This window comes from Limanda limanda, chromosome 2 (genome assembly GCF_963576545.1).
Source record: "Limanda limanda chromosome 2, fLimLim1.1, whole genome shotgun sequence".
Taxonomy (NCBI): Eukaryota; Metazoa; Chordata; class Actinopteri; order Pleuronectiformes; family Pleuronectidae; genus Limanda; species Limanda limanda.
The window spans coordinates 18,720,366-18,744,526 of record NC_083637.1 but is presented as its reverse complement, the minus strand read 5'-3'; the positions used below and the strand labels follow the sequence as shown (position 1 = coordinate 18,744,526).

Genomic DNA, 24,161 nt, shown 5'->3' with positions numbered 1-24,161 from the left:
GCTGCCTAGCAACCCACAAACACTACAGATGGTTACTGCACCCTGCCAAGAAATAAGATTCGTGAACACTGTTAATACGCAACTTACACTTTTTGTACTGATTAAACAAACAAGACAGACATATTATCCAAAATATTAAACACAGAAGCACTGGGAAATAAAATCATACTCTGGCGTGTTTCCAGTCTTCCAAGACAGAAGGTAATAATGGAAGAATTTTGCGATTTCCACCGTTCACTGAGTGCGACTCCGGAGGAAGTGATCCACAGCGTACGGTTCAGTACGTGACCTGAATACAGGACGTACACTCTTACATTCTGATGTTCAGCTGCATTAGCTCCTCGCTCAAGGTGAAACCAGTGACCCTGGAACACGGTGGTTTCGTTTCAAAAAGCCATCCCATAAGCACAGGAGGACTATTACAGAGCCTAATAGAGATCTGGTCAGTATAATGCATATTGATATTTCCTGGGGTGGGATCCATGAGAGGCAGCCTTCTCCTCCCTCCTCTTCCTCACTCTTTCCTCGTCTTCGCCTCTCTCTCTATCTCTCTCTCTCTCTCTGAGGACCGTACCGTTCATTCATCATGTGATATCACTGAGTGTCTTTCCAGCTGACGTTTCTAATAGCACTACCCTGCTTCCTAATCACATTACAAATCACACTGCACTGTCAGTAGTAATGGACATAATGCATGTGCAGCTATATGTTATAATAGGATCATAAACCAGCAGTAAAAAAAATGCATTTTACTTGACGTAAGCATATAGATTTTCTTTTTCTGTGATCTCACCACTTTGATAATTTCTCCGTTCATAACTGGCTGTTTCTAATTCCAGTTCCTGTTATAGGCATTATCTTTTATTCATGTTACGTGTATTTATTTTTTCTGAAAAAAAGAATGTCCGAAAATTGGCTCCGGACATTTTCTGAAGTTTGCCTATCACACATGCAGAATGCAGCAGGAGATTGTTGTCTTTTCAAATCTTTGTCTGGGTCTTCTATGTGGCTCCTCTTTTTCATTCTGAGATATTTCGATTCCTCCAGTTTTGCGACCAACTCATTCGCATTTTTACCCGCTGTCTAGCAGGAAAAATTACAGAAAATGTCCAAAGAAACTGACGCAGACATTTTCATTCTCACATACAGCCCCTTAAATATCAGAGAAATAACCAACTTGCTTTATATGTGACAAATCTATACAGAGAAGCAAGTATTACTTTTAGAATGTGTTTCATGGATATTGAAGCCAGGTCCTCTGGAGGTGGCACTCGCTGTGAGCCTCGACCTCTCCACACTGCGCTGTGTGGGATTCTAGCTGCCAACTCTTGGTGAGCTGATGTTTGATTAATGGCCACAGTTAGAAAAAAGCGCCAGTGCGCCTGGAGCAAAAGGAATCGTTCTCCTTCCATTGTGACGGAGATCTTTGAAGCAGAAAAGCAGGTGGTTATTAAAAGAATAAAAACAGCTGCATATCTCCATGTAGGGGAGTGGTGGTTATTACCACAATAAATATCCAATGACAAAGAAAATTCACTGTTGTAAGAGAAAGCTTTGGCTCAGAGAGCTAGGAGTGTATTTGTCTGTATTACCATGGAAAGACATGGAAACATTATTGAAACGAGAAAGCCTCACAACATGAAGCATGCAACCACATCACTTTGTGGGCGACTGCAATGTACTTAGAGGTTTTTGGGGAGTTCTAACCTTTACCACTGACATGCTCTAGATTGCATGTTAGGAAAGGAGCTCGCACATCAAGTGATTTTGTGTCATCTCTTCCCTCTGCAGCCGTCCAGGTGCACATCCTGAAGGCGGACAAGGCCGGAGAGTGGTGGAAGTTCACCGTCAACATCATCTCCGTCTACAAGCAGGGCGAGAGCCGCATCCGCCGCGGGGACCAGTTCCTGTGGGTCCGTGCCAAGGACGTGGCCTGCAAGTGTCCCAAGATCCGGCCGGGGAAGAAATACCTGCTGCTGGGGAACGACGAGGACTCCCCCGGCCAGAGCGGCGTGGTGGCGGACAAAGGCAGCCTGGTCATCCAGTGGAGGGACACGTGGGCGCGCAGGCTCAGGAAGTTCCAGCAGCGGGAGAAGAAAGGCAAGTGCAAGAAGCCATAGGCGTAAAAATGCTGGGAGAGGAACGAGAAATTCAAGAGAAAATCGAAGCAGGTGATTTAAGAATAAAATAAAGTGAAAAGACGAAAAAGAAGAGGGACGGACAGAGGACCACGGACAGAGAAGAGACTGATTATGTTGCTGCTTTTTTGTGTAGAAGCATGAAGAGAATTATTTAGGATGATTTGTCTTTTCCTTGTGAACTTTTGTTGAAGGAGCTCACCTTGCAGATTTGGTTTTATGGTTTCTTTTACTTTGAGATTTGTCTCTCTTGTGGATTTGCCGAATTTGCACCTATTACCAGTATATAAAGTTATTTTGTGTTTGTTTTTTATTTTGTTATCTCTGTTATGAAATCATTATATTTTATGTTTTTAATTTTATGTAATTTTTCTGCTGGTGCAAAAATGACACACGAAAAAAACAAGACTTAACAACCACTGCAGATTTGCCTCTGTGTGGTTTTCTCCTTGTATCTTTAGCTTAGAAGCAGCTTGTTTAATCTTAAGTCTTCACTGGGCTAAATGAGGCAGAAATATTTCTCAGAACTGTGCCATAAGGACGATTGTAGCAGTGATGGGTCGAATCATTTTAGCTGTTAATTCGATTCCCTTTGAATTCAGGTACATCGGCATCTGAAGAAACAAGAAATATTCTGTTGCTGTAGGTTTTTATTTGTCAATAGAATTTTTGAATTTGGAGGTGACAGAAAAAAACATAGTATTGACAAAAGCATATATGACCTGACTGATTTTAAAGATATTTCTATCTCTTATCTGCCCCCTTCAGATGTCACTGGCACATTTTGAGTGGTCCGCTATTTTTAAATCCCTGCATGTAAACAATTTTTAATTTGAGACTATTTTTGGAGGACCAAATGTATTTAAAATCACTGATTTCAAGTTAATTCCTTAAAATAAATGTGGTATTTTAATTTTTAATTTCTCAACTTACAAATGGAAAGCAGGCCAAATTTATTATCACAAAAATACTTTATACATTACAGAATTCTAAGTTGTTCATGGGTAGATCTAATAGAAACTAATAATAATAATAATGTAAAGAATTTTTTCCTAAATGGCCACAAAAAATATAGTATTTTTTATTGTAGAGTGAGTATTTTCCTTGTTTTACCACAAAAAGACAAGAGCTGTGAACGTTACACCAGGTAGGCCACTGTGGATGTGAATGCTGCATTGGAATTGTTCCGGTGGGACGCTGAGCTGCAGCTGTAGGTGGTGCACGTCCTCAGTGCTGAAAGTATAGACAGAGACGTGCATCGAGTGCGTCACAAGTGCAACAATGCAGATGTTTGTATGATTAGTCTCTTAAGTGTATTTTTTTTAATACCAGCTCATGAAAAACTCTGTTTACTATGTGTAAAAAAGCATCTTTAAAGACAAAGCAGGACCAGTATCCTTTTAATTGACCTCTGCCTCTCATAAGGAGACAGAATGTGGATGCTTGTCAAACACAAAATCTGAGAAGGTTTATTTTAATGTGGAACCTGAGTAAAATATTAATTTAAACGTAACCAATGCAGATTGTTGGAGGCTTTGAGAAAAGGCCTGATGAAAAGATAAATAATGTCCTTACCTCATATCGTGCAAAAAGTTAGCAAAACAGAAAAATGAAAACTCAAAAAGAAAAGCACTCAAGACATATTTGAAATCACGAATCAAGACGCATTTATAAAATCCACCACCCACTGTTGCAAATTCATCTGGAGTAATTCCTACGCTACTTTGAGATCGTAGATAACGACTTTTTTTTTACCATCCAAACATTCTTCTGCAAACACAATGCATGACTATACATTCACTAAAGAAGCTGCAGTCTCCCATTGACCTGTCACGTTAATTCTCTGCACTCCTACACTTGCACAGGGAGAACTAGGGGGTGGGGGGGTTGGGGGAAGGGATCGCAATCACTTGACGCTGCTTGATTCAAACCACATTGCTCATTTATTTGTGTGCAGTTCAGTTTGGAATGTGTGGTAGAAACACTGCTCAGGTTTGTAAAGATACAAAAAAAAAAAAAGAAGCCGCCCACAGTGTATCTGATGCATCGTAAACTAGGGTTTTGCTTTCAGTCCGTCCCGAACAAACCATGCAACATTCTTGATGTTGCTGGTAATTGTTGCTTTATAAAAAATCACATTTACTATGGCACAGTTTTAATATGTTCCACAGCACAAGTATCTGTAAAAAGTATTTGAAGATCATTTCAAGACACCTGGTTTCAATTGAATGGACTTCCTTTGTTTTAAATGATTCCACTATCTCAAAAACTGACTGATTTGCCCAGGGAGGAATTTTATTTTTTTTTGAGAATGGACTGAAATTCCTCCTCGATGATGACAAAAACAAAACCACCTGAGTTACGCTGAAAGATGCAAAGTACAGATGATCAAGTTGCTGAAGAACCTCTCAGTATTTACATTTAGGTTTTGATGGAGTTTGTCTTTTTTGTTAATGTACTATCAATCCAATGATTGTGACTTCAGTCCGACACGATGCTACGAGCCTGCGGCTTGTCCATATTTACATGTTCCTGCCTTCCATTCATGTAAATACTATAACATCACATGTTTGTTTTTTTTCCGTTGGGCACAATGTAATCTGTAATCGCACCTCTCTCGTCTCTGAAGCCTCATGCTGTACATTTTTTATATCCGCCTCCCGAGCAATGGTTTGACAAACTTCGTGATGAAATGCTCCACACACCTGTCAAAGCATCGCTTTGTGTTCATACTATGAATTGTAAATGTTGTTTAGTTGTCACCATTGCAAAGACCTTTATTTTTTTGTTTTGCAATGTTGTTTTTCAATGCGTACTAATATATTATGGTTATTATATATGAATATATTTAATGACACAAGACATTGTGGATATTATTGTCTTTATCAACTTTTTTTTTTACATGTGGTTGTTTAGATCGTTGCCATTAAAGAAGGAAATAATAACTACTGAACACACCAACCTGGTAGAACTAAATTCGGATTTTCAGTTGAAATAAACTCGTTACATTGAAAAATCATTTGCCTCCGTTGCTTTAAATGATTGTTTTTATTGATTTACTATGAATTTGACTAAGCTAAATAGTAGTTAGCTGCATCCTCTACGAAAACAATACTGTGCAGATTTCTAAATGGAAACATGTAGGTGTTCTAGTGTGTTGAAGCTTTGTCAAAGGTCTGACCCCAGATAAATATCATGTGACAAAACACTGTAATCCTCAGGAGTGAGCCCAGGACATGGACATGGACGCACACACGCAGGAGTCCAGGGACTTTAAAACTGGAAATGTCATTTATTAGAAATTACAAGCTGAATTGATTTACAAGGAGGGAAAACAGCCATGTTAGTACCACAGCCAAGATGTTAGTTTTGGCTGAGAGCTACTCTATAAACATTGTAAAATCCCATGACAGATGATAACATTACACAGCTACAGTAATGCATGGGTAAATAGAAGTAAGTGTGAATATTGCAAAGCTCGTGGAGTAACAGGACCCAGTGTGAGTGTCAGACCTAGGGAAGAAACACTCCGGCTGCCGGTGGGAAGTCCTACTGTTGGCTCATTATTCATCAGGTTAAAAATATATATCAAAATACCTTTAAATAATTAACTGTTAAATGAATTGTTGATTTAATGAGCCAGACACATGGACAACTATTAAAGAGGACAATGTACAACCACTCAATTTCTGCTATTCCAGGGTTACAGATGACCTTCACTGTAGAGAAGAACATTTCTGTAACAGTCATTCTCTTCTTGTCCCATTGCCTTGATTGGGCATTGATTGACCCTGAGCAGGAATAAGAAAATAAATCTGATGACAGATGGTGTTCGAATGGAAGTCTGGTCAATATGAACCAGGTGTACGCAGAGTGGCATTCTGGACCCGACTGTCACTATAGTACTCGTCCAGCAAAAGGTCCACGATCATCGCCGTCCTCCTCCACTACACGGGCCACACAGCGATCACCACGATGGCTATGAGAAGCAGAACGATCACCACCAGCATCCCTAGAAGAGGAAGAGGGAGGAAGAAAGAGAACTGGATCAGTTGGGCCCACTTAGAGCTTGATGTGAGGAATAAATAGGTCAAGGCTGCTTGATATTCTATAGTTTTGTAATTGCAACAAATCCTGTGGAAAATATCAAAACCATTAAATAATCGATCCTATTGATGCATTGTTTGTGTATTTTTTCATCTGTATGAATACCATAACGATACGTAAATACAGGCAATGTAGTTTATGTCGAAGTAATTTATAAAATAAACTGTATCTGTAAGTAATCACCTGAGGAACAAATGAGTACCAATCCACAGGGAAAAATAGTTTCCAGTTCACCCTGAGTAAAATCTGATAAAAGCTACAGCTGTCTAAGGAAATGCATTGTCCATTTTTTGCCAAAGAGTGGGGAAGTTAGAATGTATTAAGAGATGGAAAAAGGAGTAGTCCTTTAATGGTATTTGCTCAAACTAAGAAAAATGCAGAATAATGTAAAACTAATTCTTTAAGTATGTGATAAGATTGATATCCTAAAAAACACAGTGTCTTAATGCTTACTAAAATTCTGACCAACCTTATCTGTACGCCTGTTGAGGATAAAGTTTTGTATTTTGTCAAAAACTGTATAAAAATTTTTTTTTTATGACTCTCAATATGTCCCCTTTCAAGAATTGAGTGGCTTCAGAGGTAGAACACAGAGCGGTTAATTATTTTAAGATGTAACTACGGTCATGTTTGATCATAAAATGTTTTGTGTAATTTCCCTACTCCAGCCCTTTGTGATTAAACCTTTGTATTCCCTGCAACTTTCACGTTGAAAGAGTGAACGTCAAGCAGCCGAGGAACTCATGATTTGAGACAGACTCGGAGCGGAGGAGGAGAAAGCAGCAGACACAAGGGAATATACTTAGAAGAGGTAAGAAACCTACATACCTCACAACTAATTTACAAAGTCCTTGATCTGACGCGAGTCCCGAGTGCGTTTGCCCTTGTAGCGTATCACCGCTCTCCGCTTGATGACTTAATGCAATTTACATGCATTCGACAGCCGCAAAGCTTTATTGCCCCAGACTGCACACTGTGATAGGCATATGTTTCTGATTCCGCCCTGAGAGGATAATCATTGTTTTTCACTGATACTATGGAAGCAGAGGAAAAAATGTGCAACAGCTCACTCACACTTCATCAAAGTGCTTTAGCCCCAGGTCCTGAAAATATTATGGGTTTTATTGAAGTCACCACCCAGAAAAAAAAAGAAAAAAAAACTCTTGTAAAATCTATTACAGGTGGAATTGTCATCCTTTGTGTAAAGGCTGTATAAACGACAGGCCCTTTGTTTATGAAGACATTATGATATCCTAAGAGAATCACGGGTGTAAATAATAAAATGAAGACTGGCTGTGTTCCATTGGGTTTCCGCATGCTAAACAGAACTGAGGTGTTGTTGATGTTTTTATCACCTGGGCTTTCCCCACTGTGACAGGTCAAATTATCTGCTGTGAAAAACACAAATTACTTGGATGACTTTTAAGCCAATTATTAGTGAAAGGATAATTGTTGGATGACAGATGAATTATATTCAAATTTTAGTAAATGTTACCAACTTGGAAGTGAGTCTCGAGCCTGAGTGATAAATCACCGGGCCGGTATATTTTCCAGATGTTAACCGATGGCAGATCTGTTGTATTAGACTGCATGTCAGCAATAACAGTGAGGAACATCCTCTTGCAGCAAAGAAATGCAGAAGAAGCTGTTTGTTTGCTGTACTTTAAAAATACCTACATTTCTTTACCTGTCAATTAATATTGTAACCACATTTTTTTTATTTATTTTATCATATCAATACTAGCACCTTTAACATCTAGCATCAGTCAGGCTGTAAGTGAAACTGGAACTGAACTGACTATGGAATCTAAAACCAGGAAAATCTACATTTGTAATGGTAATGACACTATTCAAATTATATCTGGTAAGGTTTTATACTAAATATATAAAAAACGAAATAAAAAGTTCTTTCTACAGCACTTATTTAAATAACATAACAAAGTCCTTTACATGGCAATAAAACAACACAGAACAAAACAAGACAAAAAATGAAGATAACGAAAGAAAATATTTAAAATTTCAAAAAATTTGGCATTAAAAGGCCTTCCTATAAAAATATGTTTCAAGCAATGATTTAAAAACAGGTAAACAGCCGGCAAGTCTAATCTCCTCAGGCAAGGAGTTCTAGAGCTTCGGGGTCCTGATGGCAAAACCCTGATCATCCTTAGTTACCAGCCTTAGTTACCCGCCTCCATTTAGGAACTATATCAAGTGCAGGTTGGAAGATCTTAGAGTACGGTTTAGAGCGCAGTTAGTAGCTCTGCAATGTTTCGGGTGCCAGGATGTGCTGAGCTTTAAAAGTTATTAGCTATTAATATAAACAAATATTTATACAGTTCCGCAGATCAAATTCTCTATATTCCTTAAAAGTCCTTAAGGATACAGAGAGATGAGAGGGTGGGTGGTTTCTATCATGTGCATCATAAACATTTCAATGCCTTTAGGATGTGGTGTTCTTTCCCTCTGTGTAATATGTATTCTATGGCCTATACCACAAACCATGCCACACACATTTGATATGGAAATCTTTCTCCAAGGACACATTCATCCACTAGTTCCTTCCTTCTTCTCCCTGTTAAGAACGGCACAGGAGTGAAGATTTCAAACAACTGCATCTCTGGCGGGTCGGAGGCCTGTCGACAGTCCCCTCTCTGACTCAAGTTGTCCATTGTTATTTAGCATGCGGCCGGTATTTTCCCCCAGCCTTTCACTTCGGGTTTACATTTCTCTCATTCTTTGGCTCTCTCTCCCCCAGTGTTCCCCTCCGCGTCCTAATTGGTTGTCTTTCCCACAGGGAGAGAGACAGGGCGAGATATAAGCCATGCTGAACTAATTGCTTGCGGTGGTACTGGTGGTCTGATGAAATGTTCGGCTGATGCTGGTTTCTTTGCCAGGGTATGGGGGTGTGCGGCTGTAAGGGGTCCAGATGTCTTTGCACCTTTTCGACTCAATGTGCCACTCGTCGTCGTCTCTCTCTCTCGTGTTCCTTGTGTATTTATGGCTGATCGTGTTATTCTCTTCACATAGTTCACATAGGTTCATAGGACAAGCATGTCAGGTCCTGAAAGGACATCTCCTCCTGATAACTTACACATGTGTGCAAAATATAAATGTCAAAGCAGAAACAGACTCAGAAATAGTTTTTGTGATGACTCTTTAAAAATCTTGTGCTTAAAGCAAACACAAACACACACACACGCACACACACACACACACACACACACACACACACACACACACACACACACACACACACACACACACACACACACACACACACACACACACACACACACACACACACACGTGAAATTCAGACATCAGAATTTAATTCAGTCTGGTCAATCATCTGTCTGACAACACTATTCCTTCAACGGCCTTAAAGGCTGAGTTGAGAACACATGCATATTTTACCACAGCCTCTAATGTCATGTAGCAGCCATTCATGACACCACATCGGACCCCCGTGCTGACCCTCACCCTTCCTGTTCTCTCTGGACCGTCCCTGTCTGCCTCAGTAACTAAACAAGCTACTCCTGACCCCCGGGAGGCCTCCGGAGACTAATGACAATAATGGCGTTTGCTTGCCAAATAGATTAAGGTTCTGCGGTGACACTGATGCTGAGGGGTGGGGGGGGGGGCAGTGGGTGGTGGGGGGTAGCCGGTGTCTGCTGACAGACTGACCACCCAGGAGCTCAGGAGGCCAGAGTCTGGGTTCATCCCATCTTAGCGATTTTCAGACACATCAGTAAGACAAATTACAGACAGAATGAATTAATTGGTGAGAACGCTGCAGACAGAGACAGCCCCTGAGTGTCCCCTCACTGCTTCCGCCTTGGCCCCCGCTTATGGTTCAAAGACCATTTCTGGACCACAAAAGGCAACGATGACCTCCGAAGAAAAAAGGGGCAACAATGTTAACAAGGCTGGTATGAAGCTCATCATTTTTCTCACAGCATGAGACGGACGAGACAAAACTTTAAGTGTTTTTTAGTATCAGTGAATTCAAGCTAGTACATATTTGTAAACACAGTTAAGATACAAATATAAACATATATATATATGTCTTAATTATTGCTGATACGACAACATAACCAGAGTCAGCAGGACTTATAATTAGGGAGCAAAATCAATCCATCTTCTAAACTTTAGATAAGATAAGTCAAAAATGTGTCATCAGGATTCATTCCCTGGGAAACATGAACGTCCATATTGAATTCCATGGCAATCCATCCCTCCAGGATTTGATGAGATATTTCAGTCTGGACAGATCAATAAACCAGGATTTATGTTGGTTAATATATATTTTTTGTAATATCCTCGAATATTCTCTCGTCACATATTCAGCTTGTAGATGAAACCATATGTGCCATAGTGTAATTTTACGGTGTGAGCATAATAACTGGGACTATATTGTTCAAAGTCTGGCAGAAACAAGGTTTTAAGAAGTGTTTCAGATATTTATAGATTTCTCGAGGTATAGTTTAATATAATTTGCCACTCAATAAAAAGGATTCGAAGATGTGGAAATATCATTAGCACAACATACAATTTAAATGACCATGTGAAACATATTCAATTTCCATTTCTGGTTTCCAGCAGTATAACACGTCAGGGCAATGAAAAACAACAACAATTAAAATCTAAGATCTCTTGATATAACTAGACATACTATTTAAAGTTAGACTTCCATAATAAGCAAAATTAGCATTTCCTTGACAACTCCCAAGTTACAATTAGAGACTCGGTGCTGCTACTTGTTGTGCATGTTCTTCCTCTTACCGTCAAATGCTTCCCATCACCCACACTCCCTGAAGATGCCTCCTCTAGTCCAAACAGTTCAAACCTACTTGAGAAGCGAGCCCTCAAGTGGCCCTCAGCAAACGTAGTTCTGATGAGAAGAGCACTGATGCCTGGTAGGGAATTCACACTTTCTCCTCAAGAGACGCTTTGGTCTCGAAGAATAATCTGCTGTACAAATCCAACCAAACTAAAAGACTCTACTTCTTAATTCCCATCAACATCGGCTACATTAACTGGAGTTGACTTGTGAATCAAGCTTATCTGATTTGAGTCACAGCATTGGAGCAACATAACATGTTTGTATATTAATATATATATATGTTTCATAGACTGTATATAAAGATGGAGAACATATCTCCAGCTCCTCCTTCTATCCAGAAATGAAGCCAAAATAGCTGCCAGCTTGCTGATTAATAGATTTAAATAACTAATTAAATCAACTCTAACTAGAAAGAAATTTGCACTTGAACAAACACCAAAATGATAAATGCCACCTAAAACGACAGAAACCATCCTTGATATGAGGTGGGGGTTATGATCTGCACTGCAGCCAGCCACCAGCAGGTGAACAAGATGCTTTGGCTCCACTATAGAGAGCCGTCATGTTATCCATCTTTATATAGTCTAGTGGGTCAAAAGTCTAAGACCACTTACCCACCTGGATCCCACTATAAACATGTGTGCAAAATGTATATACTGTATAAATGAATGTATATGTATGTAGAAATATAAAATATTTAGTTGGTTTAAATTGATATTAATAGGTAGAACAAATAAATATTTGTTATTATTAAAAAAGGATTCAGACCTTTTGTCCTTTCACTGTTGGAAAAATTGCAACATAAGTTTGGTGTTTATTTTGCTTTCACCTTCTGCCCAGTTCATCCCCACTAAAAGATATGAAATCACATTTTTCTTAAGAGGCTTTGTTACTATTGCCAAGTATAAAGTAATGTGGCATTTCAACTGGGCAACTTCTTTAATGGAGGTAAAGTACTCAAGTAGAAGATGTACATCTGGTACTTGAATCCAGTATGATTCCACACAATAGATGTTTCACAACACTACAGGGACCAGTGGTTTCTTTTGCCACAGAAACCACGTTCAAGCAATATGTGGGTCCTTCTTGTAGCTCAAATTTCTCTTTTTCCAACGGCTTATTGAGATATCTGGTTTTGCCCCTAACTCAAGAGTGCAGATGACTGATGATTAATATTGATTGTTTTACAGTGTCAGAGATTTTTCACATTTCTGGAAAAGTTTCCAGTGTTTAGTACAACTTTGTTTTGTAAGTATTAAGATGCCTCTTCTACAAGTTATGTGAAGTATGCTCTCGGCTGGCGAAAGCCAGACGTTCCTAACTTAACAAGGACCCGGCTAAGACATAACATCAAATGCCGGCTTTGGATGAGACGTGGTTTCAAAATAAATAAAGCCTTAAAGCTGAGGAATTGCAAACACACTGCCACGGAGAAAGAGGGAAAGCCCTCCAAACAATTTGTGGCATGTAGTATTTTCAATTCTTTCTCTACTTGACACAAAGACGAGTGTCAAACAACTGGGGAGACGAACAGGGAGATGACAGAGAGGAATGGGAAAAAAAGAAAGACAGCACTGAGGTGAGAGTGAAGAGGACCATAAGGGAATTCTCCATCGTGTGTGTATGTGTGTGCCCTAACCTTCTCTAAGACACACACACACACACACACACACACACACACACACACACACACACACACACACACACACACACACACACACACACACACACACACACACACACACACACACACACACACACACACACACACACACACACACAAACTTAAGAACATACTTTGCAAATAATGCATTAATTTAAAATTGACACATGCCTTCCAAAATACTGCACCATGCACACTGCTATGCACATACACTGAAATGCATGCAGGTGCACACAGTATCACATGACTGCTCACTAACAGATACACACTCCTGCCACATGAATATTCTTGAGCCTGGAGCTGAGGTGAGGGAGGAGGGAGGTATGTTGGCAAAAGAAGTTAAACAAAAAAGACCGACAGAAAGAAGGAGTCCTGATTCCTACACAATATAAGCTCTGGGATCTTCAAACAAACTCACGCTCGGGCACCATGGGGACACAACCAACAGAAGGAAGTATTCTGGGGGGCTGACTTCCCCACTGCCTGCTCTGCCTCTGTCCACAACCGCCTGTTAAATGGGTCTCCTAAGCACAACAATACAGACTTTGCCATAGCAATTTTGTCCGGCAATTCACTGGGTGAACTCAGCCTGGCTCACGCTCCCACATTCCATAGGTTGGCTTGAGCCAGCTGCCCGCCTCCCATGGCAGTCATGTTCCTCCGAAAAATTAATACCCACTGAGAAGAAAAGAGAAGCCCAATCTTTTCATCAATAAAAAAAACAAAAGTTAAACAAACAGATCTGTGCTAATGGCGAGGGAGGGTCACGCATTTCCTTAAGCCTTTCAGGGACTCAACTCACGTAAATGTGAAGCTGAGACAACAGAGGATGATGACTTGGGGCCAGATTTGCATCCCTTTCCAGACGTTTGAAGATTCCTCAAAGGACTATTGCGAGAGATCCCATTTAAAATGCATGTTATACGGCGTGAGCCAGTCAACCCATCATTCAACTCCCACATGATCTGTGCCAAAGAGGCTTGTCCACATCACCATAGAAGACCCATTCTATCTGGAGATGAAGTTCAAGGCAGCAACAGCTCCAACGTTGCTGAATGTTATTTCTGATTTTTGGATGGCAAATGATTACTTTGTATAGCTATAAATTCAATGCACCCAAATAACATGATATTTTATCACATCCGCCAGAGATACCCCCTCTAAAAACAATGTAGTCTATTACCACCTGCTCTGTAACATGCAGAAAAGGAATAAAAAATCCTGATGTTTGGAAATCATTCATATAAAAGAAATTCAAGGTTGATCTGATTTGGTCCCACTATGGTGGATGGTAAAGAAAAACAAAGAAGTCTCACCACAGGAGGCTGACTTTGTCTCCACCAGCTTCACCCTTCGCGTCTCGTTACGAATCCTGTCGTCTGTTTTGTCCACAAGAAGAGCAACATCGTCGATGATTTCTGAGAGACAAAGAAGGAGAAAGAAAAGGGAGGGAAGAGAAGGTCAGTAGAGTCAATTTCTGCTTTGTATTATGTTGTTATCTGTCATTATTAAGACTTCATTGTGTTTTTTCTGTTTCATTTTCTTAGTTAAAAGACCTCCCAATATGTTTTGCGTAATAAATTACACTAAATTATAAAGTGAGAGACCTTGTGCAGAACCTGACATCAGAGCAGTCAACAACTTCAAACGACAGAGGCAGCCAACACACAGACATGAGTGGCGGTGATGAAGGGAGTGGGCTGTGTGAAAACGCTCCTCGCCCCTTTCAAATGGTTTCACTACTTCCTGAATCCATTCTGGATTTAATCAGGTCCTTATTGTTCATGTGTTTTAAAGACGAAGGCCCAGGCTTCAGGGACTATGCCTGGGCGTCCAAAGAAAGAAAGTGTGTGTTTTGTGAGCGTGTGTGTGTGTGCGTGTGATGTGTGTGTCTGGCACTGTGGCTGAGGTCCTTCTGCAGGAGTTCCTGACTTGAAGGTTGTCCAGATGGAAGTCTGTGTGATTTGTTAGTACAAGCAACTGTGTTGACATGTCATCTCCAGAGGTCTGGCCCAACAACAAAAACAGATAACTGCTGAAAGATTTCCCAACTCTTGATTTATTAAGGTTAGGCATTACAAAGTGATGCTGGGTAGGGATTGTATTGAAATATAATTTAAGCATTGAATCAAAGCCCAGTCACAAAATGCTAATGGCAACCCATGACTTGCACAGTCTTCACAAGCACATCAAGGTAGGCGTAACACGACCTTTGACAGAAAATATCTTATTTTCCTTGATGTGTCTTTTTTTAGGACTTTTTTCCGACTCAAACAGGAGTTATAGGCCCTGTCCAATTTCCTTCTCAACTGAAACTAAACCGAATAAAGTGGCTGAACAATAAAAAAAAGCCAGTGAAACAGAAGCCAAGACAGAGTCAAAGAAAAGGAAACTCCTCACAGACTCTTATCAGCCTCTGACAAGTTTTGCAAAGAGGGTAAAATGGGGCTGGTACCTTTTATTGCTTCTTGCTTCTGCAATATGATAAAATAAAATTTTATTGTGTGAGATTTTTTTTTGGGGGGGGGGGCTCTCAAAGTAATCGGTTATGTGACCAGATTCCCACAGGTTGGCGATTGGGGTCATTTCAAGTTTTTGTCTTTTGAGCGCTACTGTCTTCAGCTTGTGTTGCCTTCCAATTGGAATGGTGGGAAAACCTGTTTCCTCAACTTAGAGCCATCACTGCTTGACAAGATAATTAAGTCGCATGAATAATTCCAGGGAAGAAAGTAAAACGATTCAGTTTGGAGGGCCAGAGTCTGAGGGGACAAGGAGATGGGAGACATGAGAGTGCCGTATTGACAGAGACCCTGGAGACCCCCACATCACCACATCCATGCATCAGGCAACCATTTAGAAGGAAGAAAGTCCTTCACTGGCAGGGGATGGGAACTGAGGAATACATTTTTGGGGAATTGTAGCCCTGCAAAGCAATGGCCTTTCACATCAATAGTCATTAAAGTCCCCTTGTTATCATGTTATATTTCTAACAAAATAATTTCCAATTTCCCACTTTTGTTTTCATGTGTGACAGCGGCTGGTCCTGGCTTGGATCTGCCAGACCACAAAGAAGGGCCTGTTTCAGGCAAGAATTGTTTATTTATAATGCTATTACACTGGATAACCCTTCAAAGCCACACAAATATTTCATTTTTCCTGTTTGCTTGTTGCGTGGGGATGCATTTCAATGTGCATATTTTCCCTGTATTGCACAATGGACAAGATGTGCCCTCCCTTTAAATGCTAATTTACAAGTCCTGTTTATTTAGAAATGTTGAGAATAACGTTTTGATTATTTTCATGGCCACCATTATATTTTGGTGACGAGCACTAGTAAAAAAAAAAACTCTGAGTATATCATGTCAATAGCAAAAATGATGTAAGTGTTACATAAATGAAACACATAATGAAAATCACTCTGAGAAACAACTTCTAAACTGCTCGCTACCTCCGTGACTTCACAAAATAAAATTATAAGAGGAAATTGTTCAAGAAAAAAAGAAACGGTTCATGATCCAAAGCCACCAGCTCATCTGTCAAACAAGGCAGGGGCTCTAATCTGAGTCCAACTGAGAAGAAGAGACCCCACAACAAGCAAGAGCTAAAGGAGGCTGCATCACCCGGGAAAATACAAGGTGTCTACTGATGTCTACAAAGACTTCAGGCATTAGCAACATGTAAATTACATTTTCTAATCATCCTACAACACAGTATGAAAGACTGAGATAACAGCTTTTACCAGGTTACACGATCCTCTGCTAATATACGGATACTTTAGCAGAAAGAGATAGGAAAACCAGATCTCTACTCTGTGTTTCTAATACTAGCAGAGCTTTTTACTTAGACCAGAAACAATGTGCATGAAACCATGCCCTTCTTTGTACTTCTGTGTTCAGGTTCCTTCTGCAAGGACCCTGGAGCGCTCACACCAATAGGAGACAGATGTTGCTCTCATATGACGTCACCCACTCATGCTGCTATCTCCCTGCGTAATCTCAGCGCCATTTCATCTCGCCTCCAAAACTTTGCAGCTTTTATATAAACCCCCATTCTCTGTGAACATCCTGCTCTCTAGAGGCTGACTAGCAAACAGCTCTGTTGCCATCCATGTCAGTGGAAACATAGACACCTACTATCCTAATGATCGACTGATACGGTCTAGTAGTCTAATTGATTATTTTGCTACCAAGGTACAAACTGGAAAATACTGAATGTTTTTTTTTTGATTAAATCAGGACCAGTTTAAGGATACCACTCGTCCTTTGTGTAGACAGGCAGCTGTAGCAGCCTCACTTCATTTCTGGGTGTTCATAGCTTGGCCAATCATCACCCTCATAGTTGGACTGAAGGCGCTGTATAGACGCAATAGCCCTGCCAGCTGCTGTCTCTTCTTGGCTTAGCTCTTGCAATAAACGGTTTTAAATTGTTTGTATATTTCTCTTTTAGTTGTTACCCAAGTTTTATGAGCCTATAGGAAGTTTGGAAAGATGATAAACCAGTAAAACAAGGGCTTCACCTTCAGGCTCAGCTCAGTCTTCACTCGGGATGAGTGATCTTACGATTTTATGTTTTGTGTATAGTAGTGATTTTCAAGCATAATGTAGAGAATGTTATATTCTATTGCCTCTTATTAATGTTTTGAAACTTAAAATTAAACTTTGATTGTTCCCATTTCCCTAATAGCATGGATTATTGCTATGTTCACAAACCAACAAAATGATTGCCCTTTGAAGTGTAAGCCCGAAAGCCCCAGATACTTTCCCTTTCACGTGGAGCATTGACTCACCTCCAACACATAGGATGGAGTAAACAATTTTCTGACTCTGGTTCCCTCTGTTTTACATTGAGTATGGAATGAAGGTTACTGTCTGAAAAAGACATCATAACCATGTCACCTATAAAGACAGATGAAAGCTCAAGTTTGCCAAGAAATTATATTGATAAAAAAACACCAACAAAATCGATGACAAAGCACAGCCCAATGTTCAATGAGATTATGGCGTACTTCCTACAGATGACATCACTGCAGCTGTCTTTCCCGTTATACAAAAACCAAATGACTCAGGGTCGTAGGACTTCTTCAAGTCCACCCACAGACTAAATGGGCAAACTCTCAGGACCCAGTCCAGACTGATCTCAGACCAGAAGGGAATTTTAATTGAACCAGAGGTTTGACGGTCAGCCGGAGTCTTCATAAAAATAGAAACCACCACCCCAGAAAATATACAGACTACTAATATAAATTGTGGCGAGATATTTGGAAGAAATACTCTCATCTTGCAATAAGCTTGCTATTCATATCTGCCGGTTGCTACATATAGTAGGTCATGGTCATACCCAAAAATAATGTGACAAGAGGTCACTGTTTATCATTCTTGGCCTGAGAAAATAACAGTGACGTAAAAGAAGGTGAGAAGTGCTGTGTTTTGAGTCATCTTTAATTTACTTCAAATATTATTTGATTTACCTTTTGCCATCATTTAAGTATTATGGATTATATACTATCTGGTGCTTATATCTGAATGTGTTAACCCGACCAAGCACCCTTCATAATGATCATAATCCACATCTCTTAGCAATTAGTAAGTTGTCTGATTCAATTTAGGAAACAACAAAACAAGCCATGTCCAAGGTCATTTAAGAACTGCGATACATTGTCCAGATTGACAAAGGCAAGTGGGGGATAACGGCAACGGAAAAAAACTAATTGTCAGGTGACAGCACGGACAACAAACAGACCCAGATAGTATTGGTGAATGAATGTTGCTCATTCGGTTTTAATTATCGTTCAATAGATAGATGAGAGTGGTGATGACAGGCCTGCAAAGATGCAAAGGGAAAGAACTAATCAGAGCAAAAGAAACACAGAGCTTGTGTGCGTTCAAGGTCGAGGTTCAAGGATTCAGAAATGAAGCATCGTGTGTGGAATTTCCTCTGGTCTCATCTTTTAGGAAGTGATTCAGCCTGGATCCAGAACCATGCAGCACTGCAATGTCTGCGAGTACGCAACCATGACAGTAAAGGATCCTCACTAATCAACTCTTACCAGAGTCCAAAAATATCCATTTCAAAGCAAATCACATAATATTACAAAACTTTAGTTAGTCGGACTTGACACTTGGGATGTTTGGGAGCTGGTCTCTATTTTAATTATTAAATTCCTGCATCCCGGATCTATACCCGCCTCGGGCCCCTGATTTGCTGGGGCGTATTTGCAAAGGCTGCAGCAGTGGTGGTTTGGGTTTGTGTGTGTGTGTGTGCGCATGTGGTGGAGGTACTACCATAAACAGTGACACCCCAGTGTGGCTCCAGGATGTGCTGTATTAACTCTGTGTGTTATTGTAGGACTCATTCCCAGAGCGGGCACAGTGAACAGAGAAAATGCTTGTTTTCTCTCGGCGATTTAAATGCAATCTGACTCAGTGGGGCTAATTCTGTTGTGCTTATTCAGGAGATGATTTCTCCCGAGGATATGCAGAAAGAGGAAAGTAAAGACAGACAGTTTCTTCCCCGCACAACCCACCTCTTCTATCCGTTGTTGTAGTGCAGAGGGGGGCTGACCACAACTGTTACCAATTGGCGCTGGTGTGACTGACTGTGTATAGAGGGTAGTGCTCTGTTGCCAACCAAAACACACACACATCTCTGGATGTAACTGGAACTTCACTTGGCGAACACAGAGGCACTCAGCATGATAATACAACTCCGGGCAATTATGGTATTTACAAGAAGTTGCACACTCTTGGAAAAGTTTCTTTCAACTTATTTCTCCTTTTTCTTCTTCTTTTGCTCGGAGTTGCTTATTGTTTCTCAACCTGAAGGCCTTTGGTAAATTAGGATTAGTCGGAGTTTCAGTCAAAATCGTAGAGTTAAACCAGTTTTTAAACTGAGGGCAAAGGCCAACAAATATTTGAATCTCTGAAACTAAACTGTGTGATTTCTGTCTCTGAAGGACAAGCCGGAGTATAGAAACAGTCCTAATAATGTTTTTGGCCAATCGGATATGTTAGGAGTGAGGAGTATAAACACAGCCACTTTCTTCCTTTAGCATGCCAATAAAAATGTCAGTTTATTTATTCACACTGGGCCTCCTGTTGTTGTTTGAATATTCACACTGGTGATGGATATTTAATGACTTGATTTCTTCTCTGGTGTCCAACACCAATAGTTCAGAAAAAGCCACTACATTTCAACAAGGGGCCAACCACTCAACATGTGATTCATTAGCAATCAGTGAATATCAAGTCACATTTCTCTGACACAAAAATAATATGATGCACTTAAAAGCTCACTTAAGCAGAGTTCACACTTGTAGCTGTCTTAAGTCGTTCTGAGAGGATTGAATGGCAATGAGGGTCACATACTACACATCAGGAGAACCCCCCCACTCATATGTCTAGTTTCCAAATACACATGGAAAGTGATACTGTGAGTTCCACTGATCCGCCTGCTCTGTGTTATCCTACATCCTACAGAATGGCACATCAAGCTGGATGAGAGGTAAAACAGTCCAGTGGCCATCAGTTCTGTCTAAACCTAGCACAGTCTGCACCCGACCTGAACCCGATAAGTGGTCTCACCCCGTTCCTCACATGCATGTTTAAGGCTTGTTTTCCCCAATTACAGACATGTGCTGTGTAAGAAAGGTCAGATGGCATCTCACCAATACATGTACCATGACCACCTTCTCCCTCTTCTGCACTCTGATTGGATGGGCTAAGATTTGAGCTGTCGCCAACTACGAGTCTATGACGCATATGCGAGACTCAAATTGTGTCCTCGAGGAGGTCATTCATTGGGATTGGCGACTACCAATCTAGCACCAATCACAGGCTTTTGTTGGCGAGATGCAAAACGTGAACCAAACAAGATGTGAACTGTGAATCATAATGCTGCTAAACTTTTAATTGCCTGCTTTATACAACTCCATTAGAAATAGAGGAGGAACAACCGAACAAACAGGCAGCACAATCGAAACACGGACTCAATCTCACAATACACTGATCCATGCTTTATGTGAATAATGGTATAGACCTCACTCTGGATTATCCAGTGTGTCTCCTTGGCATCAATCCTGTATGTTTGTATTTTGTGTGCACATGTGCTGGTGGGGTTTGTGAGGACAACACCGTACACGCAATTGTGCCTCCAAACATCTGGCCTTCTGAAGTGCGGAGCCACATGTGTACAGATTAGTCTCACCGCTGGACATCATCAGACGCCCCCGGCCCCAATGAATCTCAGAGTCCATCCAAATGAATCGAAATGTTGTTATTCATATTGTGTGGCAAGACACTCTTTCAATGAAAACTTTGTGTTGGCACTGTCTTTGTCAAGGTTGAATAAATGTAACTTTACTACTCCAGCAGGAGCAGTCTCAGCCCACTGACAGCTGCAAGAAGTAGCCTTCCACCTCTGAATATTAATTTAGAATATAACTAATGCTGTTACCGCAAAACAAAACAGTTATTATAATATCTGACTGCACACTCTCCGACAAATCAGAATCAAGTTTAAAAATGACAAATTACTAAAAACAATCCAAACCAAATCAGAGAAGGACTTTTAAGGATATCAGTATCAAATATCTGGAACAGTAGTGACTGACCACTTTGATAGCCATTACATATACCACCTCCACATTTCCAGCCTTAATACTAACCATTTGTGTGGCGATTACGAAATTTAAACCGGCTGTGGGTTGACAGAGAGTTTCACCTCTATAACCCTGCTATAAGATCCATCATTGAGAATGATGGATACCAAGAAGAATGACCAGCTGATGAATGACTTTCTCAAAGCTGAACCTCCATTTGAGGAAAAGCTCATAAATTGAGAAAAGACTACACTCGTTCGAGTTGTAGAACATAGGACATGTTGTCAGGACTCTAAGGCATGTGTTGAGTGAAATAAGCTTTTTGCAGCTTGTTGCCATACATAAGATGTTCAGATACCATTTTCAATGTTTCCCTTTTTGACACCAATTCCAGTACCTGGACTTGATCGAGTACTGATCTGATACTGGTGCATTAAAAAATCAATACAAAATCAGTGATGTGATCTGCCATTTTGAGGATGTATGATAAGGGTTTAAAAACAGTGCAAAGAGCAACAGCAGTGATGGGGAGTAGTCTGATCATCACAAAGCTTTCTGCCATTTCCCCTCTTATGGCCAGGTGCCACTGAACAATGTGTGCATGATGAGCATGAGGGTGCCAGCAGCGGCAGCAGCAGCAGTAGCAGCAGCAGCAGCAGCAGCAATGGCGGCGGTGTCGGTGGAGGCAGAGGCGGAGGCAGCAGTGTGAGACAGGGACCACCCTGTCACTGGCACTGCACCTCCAAACCAGCTGCTGTTACACTTCATCACTACCATCACACGTCATTAGCAAGGACACCCAAGAGGGCATATTGAGATGCTTGGAGCTAATGAAAAATATGAAACAGAAGAGGTTTGATTGAAAGAGGTTCGTAGAACGTGAGAACAGTTAAGTTCTTTCAGGACTCAAACACAGTTGTCGCTGTATGTACTGAGCAATCTGGTAATTGCAATTCTCCTTTAAATTATAATATGTTCAAAGCATTAGCATTTCACCTGCTTTAATATGACTTCATCTGTAATGTACCAGCACAAAGTCTGGTAAAAGTCAATTTTCCAGTTTCTCTCTTTTTCCCGTTCATTTTATGACAGTGAGTGATTTTATGGTTGCAAACTGAAACTGCGGTCATTTAAAATACACCTTTAGCAGGACTTCTCTAAAACAAACCCGAAGATTGCACAGCCAATAAATAAAAGGTATAATAAATATTAAAGGCTTGAATACTCGTTATCTCACCCACCCCTTCCAAACATGAGAGACAACCGTTGGTAGCCTTCAGTTGTCATAAAAACTCACAATGTGTTTAGTTTGTCAAGTTTGGGCTACTGTGAAAAAGTGGCGACAATTTCAGCCAACAGATTCCTCTCACCTATGATTTTTCAGTAAGACAATGACAATTGTAGGTTTTTAAGTCCATTTGTATGTTTGTTGGTTTATAAGCAAGATTACACAAAAACATCTGTATTTCCAAAGAAATTCGGTGGAAGGTATGAGTCAAGAAAGAATGGATAAAACTTTGGTTCGAATCCAGGTCAGGAGGCAGATCCAGGATCGTTTTTTTTACTTTCTTTAACGTTGCAAGATTGAATCTAACAGTCATTTAAAACTCTGTTGTTTAAGCATCAAAGGCATATTTATATAATATTACACATTAGTATCATGAATTAAGACCAAGCTGTAAACAGATTTTCATAAACACAAAAAGAATAGAGACCAAGAACATAGTGTCACTAACTGAACAACTTTGTGTTAATGGAAATGATCTGAGTCTAATAACTCAGCCTCCCCTGTGGTGAGTGGAGCTTCCCAGCAACACGTTAGCTGGCCTGCCAGCACACTGACTGACTAAGGAGTTATGGAGGGACTTTGATCTTCATGCCAGACCCTGTTTCACTCATAATGCACTCACACGCATGGAGACACGTATGCTCTCACGCACAGACTCTGACACAAACGCATATGTATACACACTCTGGTCTCAGAGCATTACGCAGACAGTCACACACCCCGAAGAGTGGAAGGCACACGCTCACGCTTCCCGGATATGACACGCTTCCGACAAGCATTTGTGTCCCAGACAGTGTTAACCCACGCGCTGTTCAGAGGGGGAACAGGAGCAGGAACAGATACAGAGCTGTATCACCCCTGGTACAGATGTTCTATGGTGGAAAAACAGAGTTCAGGGCCAGCTGGTATTTATCTGCTGAAGATCAGTGGGGACGCGGAACATGAAACATCACCATGTTGTTGTTCAGCCTGGAAAATTCTCAGATAAGGTGGGATGAAATCTGGACTTTACTTTGGATCATGCACTATGCATGAGCGTCCTTTAGAAGACTCCTTCAATGTGAATCTTAAGTTCAAAGTCCTAATCAGTGGTGCCTCTGATAGAGAGGTCAATTAGGAGCTTGAAAACAATAAGGAGTAGATTATAACAAGATAACAAGCAGGTGTAACAACTACCATCCTGTGGTTGTATGATGTCTCCGCCAACCAGTGCAGTTTCAGTCTATAAATACAGGTTTTATTTTGAGATTCATATGAGGTCATCGTGACCTTTGGCCACTAAAATAGAATCAATTAATCTCTGAGTACAAGTGAAAACAACAACATGAGGTCACCATGACCTTGACATATGACCTTTGGCCAACAAAATCCGTCCGATTCCTCTTTGACTCCAAGTGAATGTTTCTCACAGATTTGAAGGAATCCCTAGAGGTGTTCTGGGGATAATTGCATTCAGTGTGCAAACATGTGTTTTGAGACCCTAACCCTAACCCAAGTGACCATTGAGAACAAAAATCCTATCTCTT

The 24,161-nt window shown here is 40.5% G+C and overlaps 2 protein-coding genes across 5 annotated transcripts in view; one reads left to right on the top strand and one right to left on the bottom strand.

Annotated features, from left to right (window-relative positions):
* The window catches only part of ntn1a (netrin 1a), a 63,991-nt gene extending 58,834 nt beyond the window's left edge, over positions 1 to 5,157 (top strand). For all 4 annotated transcript variants that reach the window (XM_061085787.1, XM_061085802.1, XM_061085794.1 and 1 more), the window contains one exon: positions 1,792 to 5,157. In XM_061085787.1, coding sequence (XP_060941770.1) covers positions 1,792 to 2,120 — 329 coding nt within the window. In that variant the 3' untranslated portion in view covers positions 2,121 to 5,157. The remainder of the gene's footprint in view (positions 1 to 1,791) is intronic.
* A 250-nt stretch (positions 5,158 to 5,407) lies between these two features.
* Positions 5,408 to 24,161, bottom strand: part of stx8 (syntaxin 8) — a 39,925-nt gene continuing 21,171 nt past the window's right edge. The window contains exons 7-8 of the mRNA XM_061085815.1: positions 14,068 to 14,169; positions 5,408 to 6,150 (exon numbers count right to left, since the gene is read on the bottom strand). Of these exons, the coding sequence (XP_060941798.1) occupies positions 6,086 to 6,150; positions 14,068 to 14,169 (167 nt within the window). The 3' untranslated portion in view covers positions 5,408 to 6,085. The remainder of the gene's footprint in view (positions 6,151 to 14,067; positions 14,170 to 24,161) is intronic.